Source organism: Bubalus bubalis, chromosome 10 (assembly GCF_019923935.1).
Source record: "Bubalus bubalis isolate 160015118507 breed Murrah chromosome 10, NDDB_SH_1, whole genome shotgun sequence".
Classification (NCBI taxonomy): domain Eukaryota; kingdom Metazoa; phylum Chordata; class Mammalia; order Artiodactyla; family Bovidae; genus Bubalus; species Bubalus bubalis.
In genome coordinates, this window is record NC_059166.1 from 30,843,783 (window position 1) to 30,863,079 (window position 19,297).

Consider the following 19,297-nt stretch of genomic DNA (forward strand, 5'->3'; position numbering starts at 1 on the left):
TGGAAAAAAGGTAAATATGTGAGGTGATAGATATATGTTAACTAACTCAATGGGGGAGAATCCTTTCACAAAGTACATGTATATCAAAACATCACATTGTATACTTTAAATGTCTTATCACTTTATTTGTCAATTATATCTCAGTAAAGCTGAAGAAAAAGTCAGTCTCTGGCCAATCTCTCAACCTCTTATCCTTATATGAAATAAATTCAAAAGGCCCGGTATCTAACCTGCTGGAAATGCTTCTTGACACCAAGCTAAAACTTTGATCTTGACAAGTTAGATTGCCTTTCTTTTACACTATGAATTAAAGAAACCGTTATTTAATTAGTTTCATTTCTCCATGATATCCAACAATTAAACATCTATGTATCAGTCAGTCATCTATCCATCTTTATATCAGTGATTTTAAAAAGTACAATACAAAGCTGCTTCCTTCTCTTTCCTCTATACTTTCTAGCATCTTTTCTGTTCAAACAGGAAGGAAATAGAAGTGGCTTGGCTTCCCAATTACAAGGTGGCATGCATATGCTGCCAAGCCTGGCTGTACCTCTTAGCAGCATCTTATATGAAAATATTGTATGAAACATGGTGTTACACAGTGTCCACGCCAGACACATCAAGCTGCCCACAAGGAACAAAGGCAGCAGGGTTGTTCTTTTCAAAGGATCCCATGTTTACCTCTTGTTTAATCTTCTTCAGTAAAGGTTGTCCATTTTCTTGAAACTCAGCAACAATCCCAGATTCATCAGATTCCTGTTTGATCACATCCTGTAGGTCTTCTACTAGATGAGATGGTGTCTGAGGCTGAAGGAAAAATTGGGTACATTTCCATCAGAGGAAATTTTCTATCTGTATTAATACATCAACTAAACCCAAGAAATTTACTAGAACTTACTAGCATCTTCAGGGGACCATATTTAATTTCTTGAGCTGTGAGTGCATGTTTGAATGGTGTAGGAGTTCTTGGAGAGCTTTCTAGAATTGACCTTTTGATAGCTGGAGTTCTGAAGCTTTAAAAAGAAAACAAGAATTGGTTCAATATGAAAGATCATATGTCCCTTATGTTTCTCTACCTGTTAAATGTAATATTCTTCTACTAAATACAACAAAGTCTTATTGATATAGAATAGGGTATGCTGATGGATCATGTATGTATTATTAAGGAAAAGATAATATGTCTATCATGTATTTCCAAATATTTCAAACTATCATACCCCAAAACTAAGAGCATTAAAATATTTCTCATCTTTCTTTAATCATTCTGAAAATACATGTAGTGACTCTAAGCCTTTAAAATGAACGCAAGCATTATGAAGATCTGATGTCATTTACAAATCAACTTTATCCATTCATTATCTTATATCTATCCACAACAGAAAACATGCTAACCTCTGAAAACTAAAAGGTTTTTAAAACCATTTTTAAAATGTATTTATGGTATCAGAAATAATAAAATTGCATTTTTAAAAGGCTTATTACAATTCATATTGATGTTCTCTGGCATTTTTTTTGAATTGGTTAAGCCTTTATTGAATATAAACAATGGCTTAACCATTCCTTGGCTTTTAATCATATACTTTTCCTGGAGATGGCAAAACAGGTCCAATCGATAGGTAAATTTCAGAAAGAAAAAATAAGATTTAAAAATATAAACTAAGTAAAGAACCATACTTATTCTTATTTCAAAGTTTATAATTAGAGAGGAAAGGATGTTGAAAATCTTGTTTTCAATGAAAAAGACTTACTGAACAAACAGAAAAACTGAATGGAAAAGTTATATTAAACCTTCCTCTAGATATATAGGAAATTGTGAAGTGAACTACAAAAGATAGTTTATTCTCCCCCACTTCCACCTCTAGGTAGCTCTAACATGCCCAGCACAGACATATTCAATGTGGAAATACACATGATTATGTACATAAAAGTGGATCAGTAAAATTATACACATATAAGTAGATCAGACACTTGGGGACTATTTTCTATTAATTAACTATAAGTAAATAAAATAAATAATTTTTTTCTTGAAACAAGGACTTACATAGTATTTTCCTTTTGAATTTTCACAGTCTGGTCTCTATGAAATGGAGTTGTAACAGTCAATTTGTGACCATTTAGTGGGGTGGAAGTTAAAGAAGGCATTTCCAAGTCTAAGTTTTCATGGTTATTGGAAGTATTTAAGAACTAAATATGAGAAGAAAGAAAAAAATACTTAAGTTAAACAGTGATTCTTTACTCAGCCCAATTTAAAAATCGATGTTAACAAATAGGTATGTTTTACTGACCCACTATATGAAATAATGATGTTAACAAGCACACAGTGTTTTATTTCAATTTTGCACCCAAGATTTGGAATATGATTTCCAAAAAAACTTGCAAAATCCTAAGAAAACATTTTCAATAAATGACACCTGTCATTAAAGAGAATGAGATGCACTTTTTATTAATGTTAAAAGTGCGGAAGTGACATCTTTTGGAAAGTAATCATTGTTTTTCTTTCATACTTTTTCTTCTCTTTAGTCATCTAGGAAACATTATTGTATAAAATTGACATTATGTGGAAAATTCTTGAGTAATAACCTGTATCTCTCAAAACACTGATGTTCTGGGAAAGTAATAGGTGTTCCTCAAATGGTTTCAAGGTAAAACAAATTTGGAAAACATATTGCAATCTCTTGGAAATTCACAATGCACATTGGTGTATTTAAAACTTTGAGAGATCCTGCAGTAAAGAAACTGCCTTAATTTTGTTCAATTCAGTGTTTCCCAAACTTATCTACTTGTATATTTAGGTATTTTTCTGGAATATCATTAAAGTCTTACAGAACTAATATACTCCAGAACAGAATTTGGAAAATACAAGTGAAAAATAAGATTGGTTTTTTAGTGGGCATATCATTTGCTCACATTTAGAGTTGTTCTTAAAACAGACTCAACAGACATAACTGGAAAAATGTTTTAAAGTGCCAAATTAACTTCAAATGTTTACATAATTAAGGAACAAATCTTTGATAAGAATTATAATTTCTATGCTTTAAAAATCTATATGAAGTAAGAACATTCATTGGCAAAAAAAAAAAATGTGCTAATAAAATCTTAAGGCATGACTCAGAAGAGCCAATGTTGAGAAAGTGAAATTAAAACATACGTTATTTTTCTTAAGCATTTGTTCCTCATTTTCTTCCAAAATTTTTTCACTTAAAGATGGATTGGAACCTTTAAATTGTCTAGTTGCACTTCAAATGTTATCTAAACATTTGGTCCCCTCCTCCCCTGGGTCAGTGAATCATGTAATAATAAGTGAACAAAGAGACAGAAAATCTGTTAAAGTTTTTAAAGGGAGGGAAGGGATGGGAGACAAGGAAGAAATAGAAATGTTAAACTCCAGTGTGGAAGGAAATAAATGCACATCCCATGCAACTAACCATCCTTCAAATCACCAGAAAGTCAGAGAGAGAATTATGACAAAATCATCAGTCAGTCTACAGACAGCCTAAACTCTCAGAGGCAGTATGACTTAGCAATAGCTAGAGGCAACAATGGAATGAAATCAGTGAAGACAATAGTAATTAGTCATTTGTTCCAAAGGATTAGTTTCTAGATTATTAAGGCTCAGGTGTCTGTTGAAAATTAGTAACAGCTGTGCAAAAATTGTGCTCTACCTGCGAGGGGGAGAATGGTAGGCTTTTGACAGGGGAACGCTTGGGAGTTGAACTGCTGACGTCAGCAAGTATCAAGCAACTAGAGTGTCCAGTGGCTATGGGGCTGGCCTGGCCCCGCTTTTTTCGAAGGATGACCCGTGGAATTGTGCTGAGCCTCGCAGGAGGGAAGGGCTTGGGCAGGTCAAGTGAACCCTCACTCAACTTGCGTCCGTTCGCCCTCGTGCTAGGCTCTCCTGCAGGTCTATTCACACTGCCCTCTTTCTGCTGAAGCTGGAGGGCTTTGCCTGCATCGTGTTGGCTAGGTGAAAAATCTGCTTCTTCAAAGAATTCAAAACTGCTGAGATCACCCCACGATGAAGCATCCTGAAACAATGTGGGAGGCACAGAACTTTGAGACAGTGTGTGCATGGTGTGTGCCATCACCTGTAACACAGCACTGAGAAAGATGCTGAATGCAAAGAAAACACCTGGCCCCCTTGCTAGACTTCCTGTTAAACAGCCTGGAGATTGAAACAGTTGTTCTGGCACAGGGCATGGTGTGTCTCCCATCCTGCCTCGAGGCTGGCCCTCCCGGGCGCTGCAGGAAGCTCCCAGTACTCTATCATTTGCATGCAGTTCAAAGCAAAAAGAAAACCTCTTGGGTGGCACATCTTGGCAATATTCATCCTCTGTCTGATGGGGATGCAATAAATGCTTTTTAATCAACTGGGAAACAAAGAAAATGAATTGTCAGCTTTTCTGATGCTGAATTCAAGTTTGTTTCACCGGAGATGGTTTGTGTCAGTGAACTAGTTGGGACCAGTAATCAATAATCAATGTTTGTGGAGAAAGCCATGTACCACCAATGAACTTATTAGCACTTCAAATACATTGGAAGACTGCTTTAAGTTCTAAGTATTTCTTAACATAATTCTTAATGAGCTATCCAAAAGCAAAGCACAGTTCTGGGAAAACACAAAGGAATAAACAAAGTTAAAAAAAAAAAGGTTTAAAATAATCCAAATATTCTTATAGCCCAAGCTCTACTTAAAGGTCATTGACTCTACTATTTTTATAAATATGCATTTTGAAGGAAATGTGTGAAAAGCTACCTTTTATGTGAGTAGCCTAAGAAATCAGATATTGAAGAAACACAAAAACTAAAGTCACACTTATATGTTTACATTACTATATGCTAATAATACAATATTCACTACAGAAAATGGCCACGATTTGAGAAGTGGGTTTCCTAATTCCTCTTCCCAAAACATTAACTTGCCTTAAAAATTCTACTTACAGAATCTATAAATTGAAGTGTTTCTGCAAATTCTAAGAGGTTCTTAACATTGTCCAGGATGGTGCTTTGGTGGAAGATCATGCACCTGGCAGGAGAGGCACTTTCTTCAGGTAGGGAGCCGGGCTCTGCGGGCAGAGATGGAGTGGAGTGGTGCTCTTCCAAACAGGAAACAGGTGCACTGTCTCCATGAGGTCTGGTGTGGTCGGCAATGGCGGTGCTGTGCCACCCGGGGTAGCTGCATGTGTGGTTCTGTGTCTAAGGAGGGGGGTGGGGGAATAAAGAAAGAGCAGGGAGAAGAAAGGGAGAAGGAACTTAGCAATGAAGTTGCATAAGGTATCAGATGCTGTTAGAGGAAAGATAAAAGCCATTGCATCATCCAGAACTTGCGCCTATGAAACAGTTGTCAAGATGTTTCCTTTTATCAATGCAAGACCCCACTTTGTAGTAGTGGTATATAGCCTGTCATCTATGGATGACCTTCATTGCCATCATTTTGTTAAAACTGCAAACAGAGGAACTCTGTTACAAGGAACAACTCTCACATGGAATGTCTTAAAGATCTACTTGAACATAATTTCCAAAAGGACCATAAATGTTTGTTGTGAATTAAGTGGGCTGCTATTCTCACCCTAACCTACACAAGGGCTGGAAGATTCAAAAGTTAGAGTTTCTTTTATCTGTGTATATTCTTGTGTCTTCTATTCCTTTTTAATGCTACAGATTGCACTGATGCAGTAAAGGGCTGCCAAATCAACGTGGTTACAAAAGCAGAAGAGCAAATTAACAGAAGTCTCCTTTCAGCATGACCACGCAACAGGAGAAATTGCAAAACATTAACTAAAGTTAAAAAGTGGTCGAACTATCAAAGGCACATAATCATTTTATTATTTAACCAAAAAGAAATCTACTCCTGAGGATACCTACTGGGTATCGTATCTTTTATTCTCTTTGTTGGTTAACTACATATGTTACAAAGTACAAGCTGCTTTCCCAGTTTGTCGTCCAGTCACTAGAAAAGATGTCAAAATTCAATAATGGTCCACACGGCTTTTGTGCATGCAAACAAAAGAGGGTCACTTATTTATGGAGAGATTTGATATATATATATATATATAATTTTTACATGGATATACTGGGCATACATCAAGTTATGTTTGAAATGATAAATATGAAAATCTAGCTTAAGAAAAGTAATAGAAAAAAATTCAATGAATAGGCACCAGACACACAGCTTTGTAAAAAAAAAATTGCAAATTTTCAGTTTTTTCTCTGCTACTCACTAAATTGATTATAGTCCTTCTGAAGAAAAAAAAAATTAAGAAAGAGACTCACAGATGGATATTGAGGTTCTACGGCAACACAAAAGGACGACTTCCAAGTTAGTCAACACACACTGTGATACCGATTGCATTTTATTACCAGCAACCTCTAGTGTTTAAACATTGTTAGTGGATATATGGAGTCTTGATTAGTGTGATTGTTAGAAGATAACAGAAAAGATATAGAAGAACACTGGGGTCAAGCCATTATCCACTGCTTGGATCAAGCACGCAGTGACAGCTTACTGGAAGCGCCTGCTGTCCTTTGAGTTCGTTCTCAGTTGACATTAGAAGCAACTCTAACTCCTTTATTCGCTTTTCTTTCTCAGGGTCTTCATCATTATAGTGTCTCTGAAATGAAAAGTTAAGCAAGAAAAAAACACAAAGGCCTGGTTGGTAGCTGTAAATACAATGGTCATGGCCTGTGGTTCACAAGGGACCACACAGAACCCAAAGAACCCTGGCATGGAACCAACGCCAACCGAATCTGGCCACTATAGAAATCTCGTGAATGTTATCCCAGACATAAGGGAGGGATGTGAAACATGAGGCTCAAGGAGATGCTGACAGAGGGGTTGTTTCAACTTTCAACATCCGAGAACCAGAGATTCCCGTGCTAATTCAATCCGGAAGTGTAGACTGCTGGCCAGAACTCCGCCCATTTTTTCACTGTCCCCCATTTTTTTAACTTCAGTGGATCAGGTGGAAATAAGTGTTTGGATGAAAGAACCAGAGCTGTGCCTTGAGCAACTAATGAGCTTCTTTATGAAATGATCTTACAGTGGGCTTACCTGAATAGCTGCAGCAGCTGGCTGAGGGACATTGACTATATTTACATGTAATGCTACAGGATATGGGACGTGACTGGAGACCTACATCAAAAATACAAAACAAAGGCCTAGTCATTCATGGTTACAAATGCTTCAGGGGACTTGTTGGCTTCCTCAAGTTTCACTCTAAGACTAAGGAAAAAAAAAAGCACTTTTCTGATAAAATTCACAAAGCAAAATAAATAAAATCCAATTCTAATTTGAAATTTTAGCCAAACATTTAATAATATTAAAGCAACGTAGTGAAAAAAAAATTAAATGCTCATTAATTATGACAGGACGTATTCCTTAGAGAAAACTAGAAAGAAAAATATAATCTGAAACACATTCATGAGTGTATGAATGAAGTTTTGATGCCAAAAAACAGCTGGCACTAGCTGTTTATAAATAAAAATATTTTTCTGTGAATTATTAGGAGTTTTTTTAGTAAAGAGTACAGCAGCTCTTAGGATAGTTCATTCATCTGAGACTTTTTAGGAAAGTCTGCAGTCAAATTTACAGAATAGACAGAGAAAGTAAAAACTACTTGGGAATATGTTTTGCATAGAATTTGCTTATGAGCTCTGAATTCTTAGATAAATTTCACCATTTATTATTGTTAATTTTAAGATTCAAGTCTTGCAATCTTGATTTTTTTTCTCTTTATTCTTTTCTTATCCATTATGAAAATTTCTTTCCATAAATATAAATATCAAGAAATGAAGAAAGAATCACACTGATTCAAAGGAGGATAAAAAACATCAGATGTCAGTCATGAAACTGCTCTTGTTTCTCAGTAAGAAGGTAAACACTTACTTAGTGAATGAATAAATTAAGACCTTTCAGCTAGATCACTACCAAAGCTGAACTTACAATCACCTGTTAAATTTCAGTGTCAAACTATTTCCCTGTAAATGTAATATTACACTCACTTTTTATTTTGGCAGAGAAAAGTACTAGATACAACTGCACCTCCATGCCCTCATTCTTCTTCAGCAATACCTTGTTAAGTAAATTTACATTCAAAAGCTAACTTCAAATTAGATTTGAAGCAGCAAGTTAAAACCAAACAACCTGGATTCTAGTCTGGACAATCTCTATGAGCTGTGTAACCCTGGACAAATCACTTAACATCCTCATTTCTGGATTCATATTAGGGATAACACCACCTACCCTTCTCAGTTGATCATGATCATGTCTGTGAAAACTAAGTATTCACTAGAAATTATCATTATTACCTGGAACTAGTAATAAAATAACCATCTCTTTCATTAAACTGAATGCTCAGGAACAGCTTACGTTTTGTGCTTCAGAAATGTGGTAATAGGGATAGTCACTGTTAACGGAGGGTTGGCCAGCTGGAGGGAGTTGAGCTGAAGGTGGAGCATGCGTAAAGCCCATCAAATGGCTGTTCTTCTGAAAGCTTGTGGTCACTGGTGGCTGGCTGGCTTTAGAAGACTCCTGCAGATAACCTTCCTGCTCGACCTTACGACGCATTGTAGAATTCCAGTGGTTCTTGATAGCATTATCAGTTCTGCACAGAAATATATCACATATTCATTTTACAAACAACAATTTCAACTCAGATTACAGTTAATTGACAGAAAACTGTTTCTAACAGAGACTTTTCTTTTGGTCCAGTACTAGTGTTTTTTTTTTGCTTCTGTCTTCTCTACCTCCTTAAAAGCATGCTACCCCAATTAGTTAATTAAAAATCCATAGATTTCTCTAAACTACATAATATGGAAATTATATAGTTTTATACAAATTTTGAAATCTTTTAGACATTTGTCTTTCCTTGTTAAGTGTATTTTCAATACAATACAATTTCAATACAATGTTTATTCTGACTGTGGTACAAGACTCTAATACAACTTAAAGTCCTGGTTGTTCTAGAAAATTACTCCTTTGAGTTGTGGACTGACATACACATAACATTAGGCACTCACTGAAGTCTGATGAGCAATAATGATGTTGCTGCTGCCTCAGTATCTACTCTTTATCTAGAACAGTACTAGCTAGAGATTTTGAGTAAAAAAATCCTCCCACATTTCAGAAACCACCTAAAATTGTTCCAAAGCGGGCAGAGATGAAAATGTAAAATGGCATCCAGAAAGGAAAGAGGCTAACTCCCAATATATTCTTAAACTGCAAAGCATTTTTACTAAAGTTTTTCAATTCTCAGGAAAACAGTTTCTCAATTCAAAAAAAAAGAACAAAACCGTTTTAAGCCTCTCTTTTACTATTTCTGTGGGGGTGGGGGAATGCATGCTAAAGAAAGAGGAAGTTCAATCGCCCCTTAAAACTTTAAAAGAATCAACAACATATCCTCTCAGATCATATGGGAGAAAAGGGCTCCCTTTATCAACCTCTTGAATTCTCTGAGCTTGTACTGGACCAAGAGAGAGGAAATGCTTCAGAACATCACAAGGGAATACTGAATAGACCATCAGAGTCACGGCCTTCTTTGAAATGACCCTTTCTCCACTTTGGGTCATGAAGCTGAAGAATAAAAGTATTTAAAATATTTCCTATCTTATGATATTTTTATGAAGATTTATAATAAATAGTATCTCCCCAATTAAACATCTGTTATAAACTGTTTAAATGGGGAAAGTGGGACAAAAATGAGCTTCCAAAGATATCCCTCAAAATGAGGTCATTTTCATGCCTTGTTCATGAAAAAGAAAGCATAACAACAACATTATTTAAAAACCTGGAAGCAGTATGATAATTCTAGAGATACAGCCTTTCTTTATTCAAAAGAAAAAAATGAAGCCAAGTGGTATAATGAAATGAACATGGTATCAGGAAAATGGTACTTGAACTCCTTCTGGTCACAACTAGCTGTATGAACTCAGACCAAACTATTAATCCTTGGTTTCCTTCTACATGTTTAGAGTTTTGAAGTTTACAGAGTGCTCCAATATATTTTATTTGGTACTAACATTGGCCCTGAGAAGTAGGTTATAACCCGTTTTGCAAATGCGGCAATTGAGGCTGAGGAAAGTTGGCTCAAGCTCACCGTTGGGTGGATTCTGGAAGTCCTGAACCAGATAACCTCTAAAGTCTCTTCCAGTTTTTAAAAGCTATGGATCTGGTTTATCTAATGAAACATACACCATCAACAAAACGTAATTCACTCACCATACATTTTAAAACAGAATGTTCCATACCCGTTCCCTCATTCTTCCCAATCAATATATTTTTTGACATATTATTACCGTCCAGGCAGTAGCTTTGCGATTTCTGCCCATCTGTTCCCCAGTCTCTTGTGTGCCTGGTAAATAATTCTGTCTTCCTCTTCTGTCCAGGAGGTTTTCTTAACTTCTGGATTCAAGTGGTTATGCCACCTCTCCCTACATTGTTTTCCAATTCTCCCCTTTAAGTGCTTGGCAATAACAGACCAACGTTTCGGACCGTATTTCTGTACAAGCTCTATCACCTTCAGATAAACACACAAAAATAACCTATGTTTTAATGTTATGTAATGAGTCAGTGTAATCATTCTTCATGTTATCTTTAGAAAATTTCTAAAAATCTTCTTTCATTCATGGGAAATATGGGAATAGAGACCTCAACTTCCTGTTTGTACACTTTACCTGTTTCTTCAAGCTGGGAAATATTCAACAATGTTGGGGGCTATTCGTAATTGTGATTCACACACCAACGAATAAAGAACTTACTCTCTGATCTTCCTCTTTGGTCCAAGGACCCTTGATGAGCTCAGGGTTTAGTACTTTCTGCCATCGGTGCTGGCACTGGACATCTGTTCGATTCTAGGCAAATAAGATGAAGCAAGCACTGTCATATAAGACATGATGTGATAACACATGAATACTGTTGTCATATAAATCACATGTGGGCAATATACCATGAAAACATTCAAGAACATTTTAGGGTACGTTTGGAAAGCCCATTTCTTATAGCTAAAGAACATACAAAAGAATACATCAAAGTTGTATCTAAAATTAGAAGTTCTCCATCCTGAGGGAAATAGTCCTGCTACGTGATCTAAAGGATCGTCATACAGCATACTTGGCTGTCAATTTAACTTAACCTTAATCTCAGTGTGTTGCTTTGGAAGTACCCACATGGATTAAGACTTCTTAGAGATTTTATATTGATGTTGGACCTTTATGTTGATGTTGGACCACTCTAAATGACATAAGTTTGATTCTCATTCATGCTAAGAGATGTGCTTCAATTTAGGACCAAAATGTTAATATTGCAGAAAAAACAAAGATGAAAAAAAAAATGGGCCCTATTTTATAAGAGCTTATAATCATGTAAGTAGTAAAAGACGAACATATAGTTAACTAAGAAGGTGAAATTTGATTCATAGGCAAGAAGAGACCACAGCAAAATGATATTGGGGTGGAAAAAAGGAGTGTCTCCTGAGAAGGAGAAATGATGTTTCCTTAGAAACAGTCTGGAAAAGGTCTTGGCATAGACTATGAAGGATGGATGCAACATTTTAAGAGGTGGCATCACCAGGGACACAAGTTCTCAGGAGGGAAAGCAGAAATGAATTCAACCAAACCTGCTTACAGAGAGGAAGTAGGAAACAGAACTGGGGCTATTAAGTCGAGGCATATGGAAGAGCCTCCATGTGCCAGGTCTAGGCAGTTTACTTGATGTGTGAGACTTGAAGTCACTGTTGCTAGTTTTGAGAAGTAAGGTAAAGCTGCATTTTATGAAGCTCCATCTACCAATGGTGTCTGGGACATGTGAGAAAGTGAAAAGCTACAAGCTGGAAAACCAGTTATGAAGGCAATGCAGTTGTCCAGAGAAGAGGGAAAGGGGCCAAACATGTAAAACAGTGAGGAGAATGAACAAAGGCATCCCAGATTCCTTAATCCTGGCTTTGTGTAGGGGACGGGGTGGGAGTGGGGGGCGGGTAAGTCTAAAGGAGCTCCAAAATTCTAAACCAGGATACCAAAATTATGGCTATTGAAAAGATACGAAATTGAAGAAAAGCAGACTTGGGGGAAATATCATGAGTTTAGTCATCTACCATACAACAAATTTAATCAAATTGCTAATATATATTATCCTAAAAATGAAAAGATAAAGAAGGAAGCATTTAAGATATGCTATAAAAAATCCATTAATAGTATCTTTAGAAATTTAATTATATGCATTACAATAGAAATATAAGTTATGGATAGGCATTTCTCCCTTACTTCTTACATAAAAGCACATGTGTAATGTTTTAATATCATCTCCTAGGATATCTTATTTAAATCTTTGGGAGAGGATTTCCTTTTACAGAAAGAAAAAATTACTAACTTACCGGGAGATAATTAGCAATAACTTTCCAGTCATCTGTTCCATTCTGTTCCACCAGCTTCTTTAGTTTTTCATCCTAAGATATTTAAAGGTAATCCTAGGATATTAGTCATTTATTGTAAACTCAGATCAGAGTTTGAATCTTGATTCAACTACTGATGAGTTTTATAAGCTTGGGTACATCATTTAGCTTTTCTGGGCCTTAATATTGTCATCTGTACAATGGGAATGATAGTGTCTGTCAACAGGATTATTTGAGAATTATATGAGTTAATTATGCAAAACATTTAGCATAATGTCTGATACAAAATGTTTAACACTTGGTGACTTTTAAAAGTTCTACTTCATGGGAAAAATACGAACTCCACTGTTTGATTTAACAGACATTGAATTATGGCATTAGACAGGATCTCAATAAGAAACAGTTCAAGTTCTACTCTAATATTTACTAAGTTCAATATCTTCATTTAAAAAAGTGGAGGATCACTTTTCTTAATTAAACTTGAAGGTATGATGTAAGAAAATCATTTAGTTTTTGTATCAATATATTCACAATTTAAATGAGACCAAATTTATTAGAACACAGAAGACACTAAACATCAGGGTGAAATCTCTCAGTTCACAACTGTTTTTCTAAATATATTCAAGCAAAAGAGAACCCCCATGTTGCTGCCAAGGTAACTTTCACACATGATGTGACTCCCATGGTACAACATAGACACAGGAATTAGGAAACCAGGGTTACCATCAGAACTTCTGAATCTCTAAGAATAATCCATGTGCACAAGTTCCACAGGTAAAATATACATTTCCCATGGACCTCATTGGAAATCCTGCCTGCCTGTCAATGAGAGATCTGGTTTAAGTAAAGGAGGGCAGAATGAAACTGAAGAAGAGTCAATATCATTTATTCTAACACATCCTCTACAATCAGTTGCAAATTTGGAGGACTTTAAAGAAAAAAGCAACTTTTCTCTTACATTAATAATTTTGCCCCCTAAGCATTTTTCCATTCCTACAAAGATCAAGCTTTTGATAAGCTCGCAGAAAAAGAGAGGTGAGAAGCAGACACATCTCCATCCATTTCTGAACGCTCTCAGAGCAGACTGAGCGACTAACACTTTCAGAACAGACACCCAGGTATATTTCTCTGTGTAACATTATATGCCAAGAATGTTAAATGAACCTGTTACAACAAGTTTTATGGGTGTTGCTTTATTCTTTTGTTTTGTTTTTGGAAATAGCAATTCATTCATTGGTTCAGGGAACATTTATTAATATTCCACTTTGTGGCGATCAATTCTGGGTTCAGGAACACAAAAATGAATAGATATTTAGCCCTGCCCTCAGCAGACTCACAGTCTACAGGCAGAGGCATATATGTTACAGCAACAATAAATACGAAAGTGTACCCAGTGGTTGGAGGATGCATCCAACGTGTCTAGGGAAACCAGGGACGGCGTCACAGAAGAAGCAATGTCTCACAAATGATGAAGAAGTAGTTGTGGAGTAAAATGACAAGAACAGAATAGGCAGAGGAAAAAACGATAAAGTGAGAAGACAAGAACATTCAAACAGCTGCAAAAAGTTTGAAAAAGGATGGTACGGTGTCCATGTAGGGGAGTGGTGAGGGGTAAGCACACTGCACAGGCAGGCTAGGGTAAGAAATCAGAGAGCCTGCTAGTAAGTTTGAACACCTGTAGTTTAGCTGAAATTTTGTTTTTCACAAATAGAAGCACTCCATGCTTTTTCCTCATGTTTTGATTACATAATTAGTTACCTCTTCCCTGGTCCACCTAGTTTTCCCCAAGTGACGCTTTCCAGACTTGGGAAGCAATCCATCATAATCATGGTCACACATCTCAATGTCTTCATCATCCTCGTCACTACTGTAGATGCTGCAGAAATAAAAAGTGGGCAGATGTGGACTGAAAAAAGAGGATCCAAACTACAGCAAGCAAAACTCACACCAAAACTCCTCAACAATCTCTTCAAAGGTTACAAAGATAAAACTTGGAAAAGTTGCACAACAAGAGTGTTTTTGGCACTTTGTTGCTCTGGGATAGTAAACGAGTTTTGCTGTTATTGGTATCCACAGATACGGCAAAGGACCTGGCACTTTCTATTGCACGGCATGTTTAAACCTGCTGTTAATGTTAGACCAGTGACAAATTACACAATTGGCAACCTTCCAACCAATGAAGGTTTAGGTTTAAAACTTAATGTTAAAGACAATAAAAAGAACGAGAGCTCACATCCTTTATATAAGTACACTCAAAATCTTTGGCATACGTCACATTGTTTAAATAATATTTCCCAAATACAATAAACAACTCAATTGTGTTATATTAATGGGGCTGGTGTTTTATTAGGAGGAAAAAATTCAAGAAGTAATATACCCAACAATACAATTATAGTCATCTCTTAAAGATTAGAAGATTAAGAGAATCTAACAGGGAAAGGATTAAAAAACCTGAGAAAGGATAAGGGATCAAGTGATCAAACTGCATTGTAAATAACATTTATATCAAACAGTTAAAAACTCCAGACCAGGTCGATCCAACTTGTGGCCATGTTTACAATCCTCAGTTTCCAGAGTAACCAAGTGAATAATTTAGGCCACATGGTAGTCAGAATCTTACTTACTCATGTTTTTTCTACCTCAGACTGAATGGTATTTGAAAGATCTTAAAATGTACCTAATTCAAAACTGAGGGATTTCCCCAGATGAGTTTAAAAGGAACTCATTACTGTTTTCAAAAGAACTTTTTCTTTTACCTACTTGACCAAAACTATAAATTTTGATGTCTTTTGAACTAACTCTATACTTAATATTTATTAATCATATAATGATGAATGTATCCCTATAATAGATGAGTCATTTTACAGCCAGTTTACTTTTAGTTATTATTTTACTTATATAAAACTTAAGTTACAAGGAAAAATTATACTATCTTTAAAGGGTTACTAAAAATTTATCATTGCAATATTGAGAATTCCATCAAATTAAGAACAATAAAAATAATTGTATAAAGTAATATGCAAATCATTATTATAAAAAATAAAATGTATATTCATATCTGGTCTTCCAGAAGCAACTTACAAGTATATATTACCCATCCCTTACAAACCAGCAAAATTACTTCCCCCAAATCCTGAATTTGAGGTTCTTATAATTTAAAACTATTATTCTGGGAAACAACGCGAAGGTCCAGGATTCATGGTGAGCAAGCAGGATGTGATCCAAATTTAAAACGCCATCACAAAAAAAAAGACCACTGAACTATATTTATAATCTATAACCATCTTTCATTTAGGGGCTATCCTTTTAAAGGAGAGCCTGATCCCGTTTCACACTATCAACAAAGGGTTCTAAACAACTTCTGATTAATAATTACAGTAGCTTTCCTTTAATAAAAAACACAAGCATCATAAGGTGAAAAAAATGTTATAATCCCAGGAATTTTGAAAGGTTCATAGAGAACTCCTTGGAAAGCCCCCCAGATGAAGTGGCACCCTTGTGAAGTATCCGAGATACCAAGAAAGCCTGAGTCATCTGCAAGTGGAGTCACAGGTTCAGCTGAATTTAACTTTGGGGGTCTCGCTAGATCTGGAGATCACGTTTTCAGAACTGAGAACTACTCGTTCCAAACCAGTAATCCGACACCACTGTCTTGGCAACAGCTGAACACTCAGGAATAAGCAGCAAATTCGGCCGCCCATAGGGGGCAGCCTACATCAGGAGAGAGAGCATAGACACTAAATAGGACTAGGCTTCTGGAGGTAAAGGTGCCAGTCCCAGTTTTGCCTTAACCTAGCGGCGTGACTTGGACAAATCACTTCCCCTCTCTCACGACCTCAGTTCCTCGCCTATACAGAAGGGCTTGGATTCTACTTCTAAGGTACTTTCCAGTGCTAATAAAGGATAATTCAAGATCTTTCGTTGAGTCTAAAAATCAAGCAGAAACGTGCAAAATCAGAGATGTGCACAAGCAAAGTCTTGGGGGAAACTTGGTGTGTGACTTCCGCAAGTCCTGAAGAGGCCACTGAAGAGGGGAGCGGGGCTACTAGCCCAGGGCTGGTCAAACTATCAGCTCCAGGGTCCATTAGCACGCGAGGCACGGGTCTTGCCTTTGAGCTTTGCATGCGATTTCCTCGCTCTGAACGGTCCCGGTCGTCTAAGTAGGATGATTAATTTCTACTAAGGACCTGAAATAACTTTTCCTTTATCTGCTCTGACAAGATCTCAGACCCAACAGTCAGAAGACTTTCAAAGGCTGATTTCAAGCTTGATGCACCCCGGCTCCCCACCTGCTAGACCTGGTGTGGTTACAAGAGTACGACTATGAATGTTACATTCTGTCAAGGAAACAAACCGTGCAAAGAAACGAAAAAGAAAAAAAGTGTTGGGGGTTGGGAAAAAGGGAGGGGAGCGGGAGGAAGTGCCTTGTGGCCGCTACTGTGATTCTAGAAAAAGGGTTCAGACTCATTTCGCTGACCTGGTTAATAATCCCTGCCGAGTCGATGCTCGCCTTGCAAGAAACGGCTTCGAGCCCACAGCCGGGTTTCTCTTCCCCCTGAGGCAGGTTCAAGGCTCCCGCCCGTCCCGGCCACCTCCCCTCGCCGCTACCTGGGAGCCGCCGGGAACCTGCGCGGCCCCGCCCCGCGGGGACGGTCAAGATCGGGGCGCGCGGAGCCTGCCTCCGCACCTCCTCCCAGCACCGCTTCCCAGCTCCCTCCTTCTCTTCCTCCTCTTCCTCCTAGTTTCTGCTCCCGAAAAAAAAAAAAAAAAAAAAAAGATGACCCCGGCTGCTCTACAGTTAAGTCCCAAAGGCGAAGGTGAAACCACTCAAGAGGCAACACCCTCGCTCCGCGCGCCCGGACCCGGGAGAGGCAGAGGGAACCAGCGGCAGCCCCAAGTCGTCTCCCTTTTTTTCTCCAGCACCTGGCCTTGCCTGGGCGCCGCTCCCCGGCCCGGCCAGGCCCGGCCGAGGGTGCTGCTGCAGGGCCCACACCCACGCTCTTTGCAACTTCCTAGCTCTGCGAGAGGATAGGCGACCTCCGATGCAAAAACGAATAAGTAAAAGAAAATCAAACAACCCGAGGAAAAAAGCGTGGGTTTGCTTTGCCTCCAGGGACTTTTCCCCCCAGCACGTCTCGGCCAAGGTCTGTCCCCGCGTCCCCTTCTCCGCCCGGGGCGACCGAAGGCTGCGCGAGCAGGGCGCCGGGAGGAGCGGCGACCTTGGCCGCGTCCACGTGCGCGCGCCGCGCCGGGGCCTCCTGCACACGGGAAGCGCCCGCGGGGATTGCGTCCCTGTTGCGCGGTAGCGGCGTTGGGTGCCGCCCGCCTCCGTCCCTTTCCGTTGAGCTGCAACCGTGGCGGCGGCCGAGCGAGCCCCCACACCCGGCCACTCAATGGGAGCGCCGCCGCGTCCAGTCCGGGAAGTCCACAGACTGGTCGAAGCAGGAGCTCCAGCAAGTGACAGTTCGGACCAGTCTCTCCCCTCTCCTCTCCCCGTTTCCCTCCGATCCGCCAAAATGTAACAGCACTTCACTCCCGACACCCGGCGAGCCTCCCCAAGTGCACTTGACATGTGCGGCGCGGGCGCGTGGGGGTGGATGTACAATGTTTGCTTTAGAAATAAAAGCCTCCCAGAGAATATGGATTCGAACATTCAAAACCAGAGCTTAAAACAATCTGCAAAGGTAGAGACCCTTTCGTCCCCTACAAGCTTCTTTCCAGCAGCCTGTCAGCTGACACTCTTCTTCGCCTCCATAAAGAATGAATGAAATTTAAATGAACTACCTGCAGCCACTAAACAGTTCGGCATTTCCCCTATATCAGCCATTAGCTCTGCACTTCCAAGTCCAAACATATCGCAATGCATCCAGCAATTACGCTGCGACTCGATCGCCGACACCCGCGGCATCAAGCCAGGAACGTAGTGGGCTCCCCGGGGCTGGTGGGCACCGCTTTGCCCCTGGCTGGAGCGTGCTGCTATTTTCCCCCCTAGAGAGAAGGTACCCAGTGCAACTTGCAAAATGAGCTTCAGGGCGTGCTTCCCAACGTCCTAATGGATTTCCAGCACCGACTCTTCATTCATCCGTCCCTCGAGTGGCTTCTGCTGCCGAGGCAGGGGCTCCGGGTCCTCGCAGTATGACAGCCCCGCAGAAGATCCGGGAACGAATTCCCATCTGCTCCCAAGCTCCTGGAGCCCAGCGCGCCCCCGCCCACGGCCGCCCACCGGGGATCCCCATTACCTGTGCCGGGGTCTCCGGGCCATGGCGCGGCGGGCGCCGGGCTCCGCTGGGAGCCGCGGGAACCGCACGGGGCTGCGCCTCCCGCTGCCCGCCTGCGTCCCTCCCCGGCTGCGCAGTGGCGCTCCGCACCGCCGGGGCGAAGTTTCTCAGGAGAAAAAGGAGGAGGAGGAGGAGGAGGTCTCGGAGGAGGAGGAGAAGGAGGAGGAGGAAACAGGTTGATATTAAAGTGTAAACTCTGTAAACAGAGATGCCATCAAACAAAGAGCTTTGGACACTCCCCCTCCCGCCAAATCTGGCGCCCCTGCAGTGCGCACGCGCCCTGTCCGCCGCCTCCGCGGTCGCCTTGGCTGCCGCCCTCCCGGCTGCCTGGCCCGCGGGGCCGCGGCTCCCCTCCGACTCTCGCGCCGCTGCGCGGCTCCTGGCGCGCTGCGAGGCCGGGGCGGCGCGCGGGCGGAGAGCCCGGGGCCAGGGAGGGGCGACCGGGGGCCGCGGCGGCGCCTTTTCCTGAGCAAACCCCGCTCCCTGGTACTGGCTGCGCGGGCTCGCGCCGCGTCCCACTGATGCTGCCTCCCCTTCTTGGTGGCCGCACTATCGTCGCCCCACTCGGCTTGCCCCAGGGCCCCAGAAATGAGCTCTCCAGGCTCTGCCTGATTGTCGCGGGGGCGGCAAGGAACGGGG

At 40.0% G+C, this 19,297-nt stretch overlaps 1 protein-coding gene across 7 annotated transcripts in view; it reads right to left on the bottom strand.

The window, feature by feature from the left end:
* The window catches only part of MYB (MYB proto-oncogene, transcription factor), a 35,646-nt gene extending 16,859 nt beyond the window's left edge, over positions 1 to 18,787 (bottom strand). For 3 of the 7 annotated variants that reach the window (XM_025294497.3, XM_025294495.3, XR_003111899.3), the window contains exons 1-13: positions 18,620 to 18,787; positions 14,139 to 14,256; positions 12,363 to 12,434; positions 10,753 to 10,845; positions 10,291 to 10,511; positions 8,366 to 8,600; positions 7,049 to 7,129; positions 6,504 to 6,608; positions 4,939 to 5,193; positions 3,663 to 4,025; positions 2,042 to 2,184; positions 899 to 1,013; positions 682 to 807 (exon numbers count right to left, since the gene is read on the bottom strand). In XM_025294497.3, coding sequence (XP_025150282.3) covers positions 682 to 807; positions 899 to 1,013; positions 2,042 to 2,184; positions 3,663 to 4,025; positions 4,939 to 5,193; positions 6,504 to 6,608; positions 7,049 to 7,129; positions 8,366 to 8,600; positions 10,291 to 10,511; positions 10,753 to 10,845; positions 12,363 to 12,434; positions 14,139 to 14,256; positions 18,620 to 18,642 — 1,950 coding nt within the window. In that variant the 5' untranslated portion in view covers positions 18,643 to 18,787. Of the gene's footprint in view, positions 1 to 681; positions 808 to 898; positions 1,014 to 2,041; positions 2,185 to 3,662; positions 4,026 to 4,938; positions 5,194 to 6,503; positions 6,609 to 7,048; positions 7,130 to 8,365; positions 8,601 to 10,290; positions 10,512 to 10,752; positions 10,846 to 12,362; positions 12,435 to 14,138; positions 14,257 to 16,857; positions 16,997 to 18,619 lie in introns of those variants that run through there. The other 4 variants (XM_025294496.3, XM_044924202.2, XM_025294498.3 and 1 more) reach the window with 4 other exon arrangements.
* Between the last annotated feature and the right edge of the window lie 510 nt (positions 18,788 to 19,297).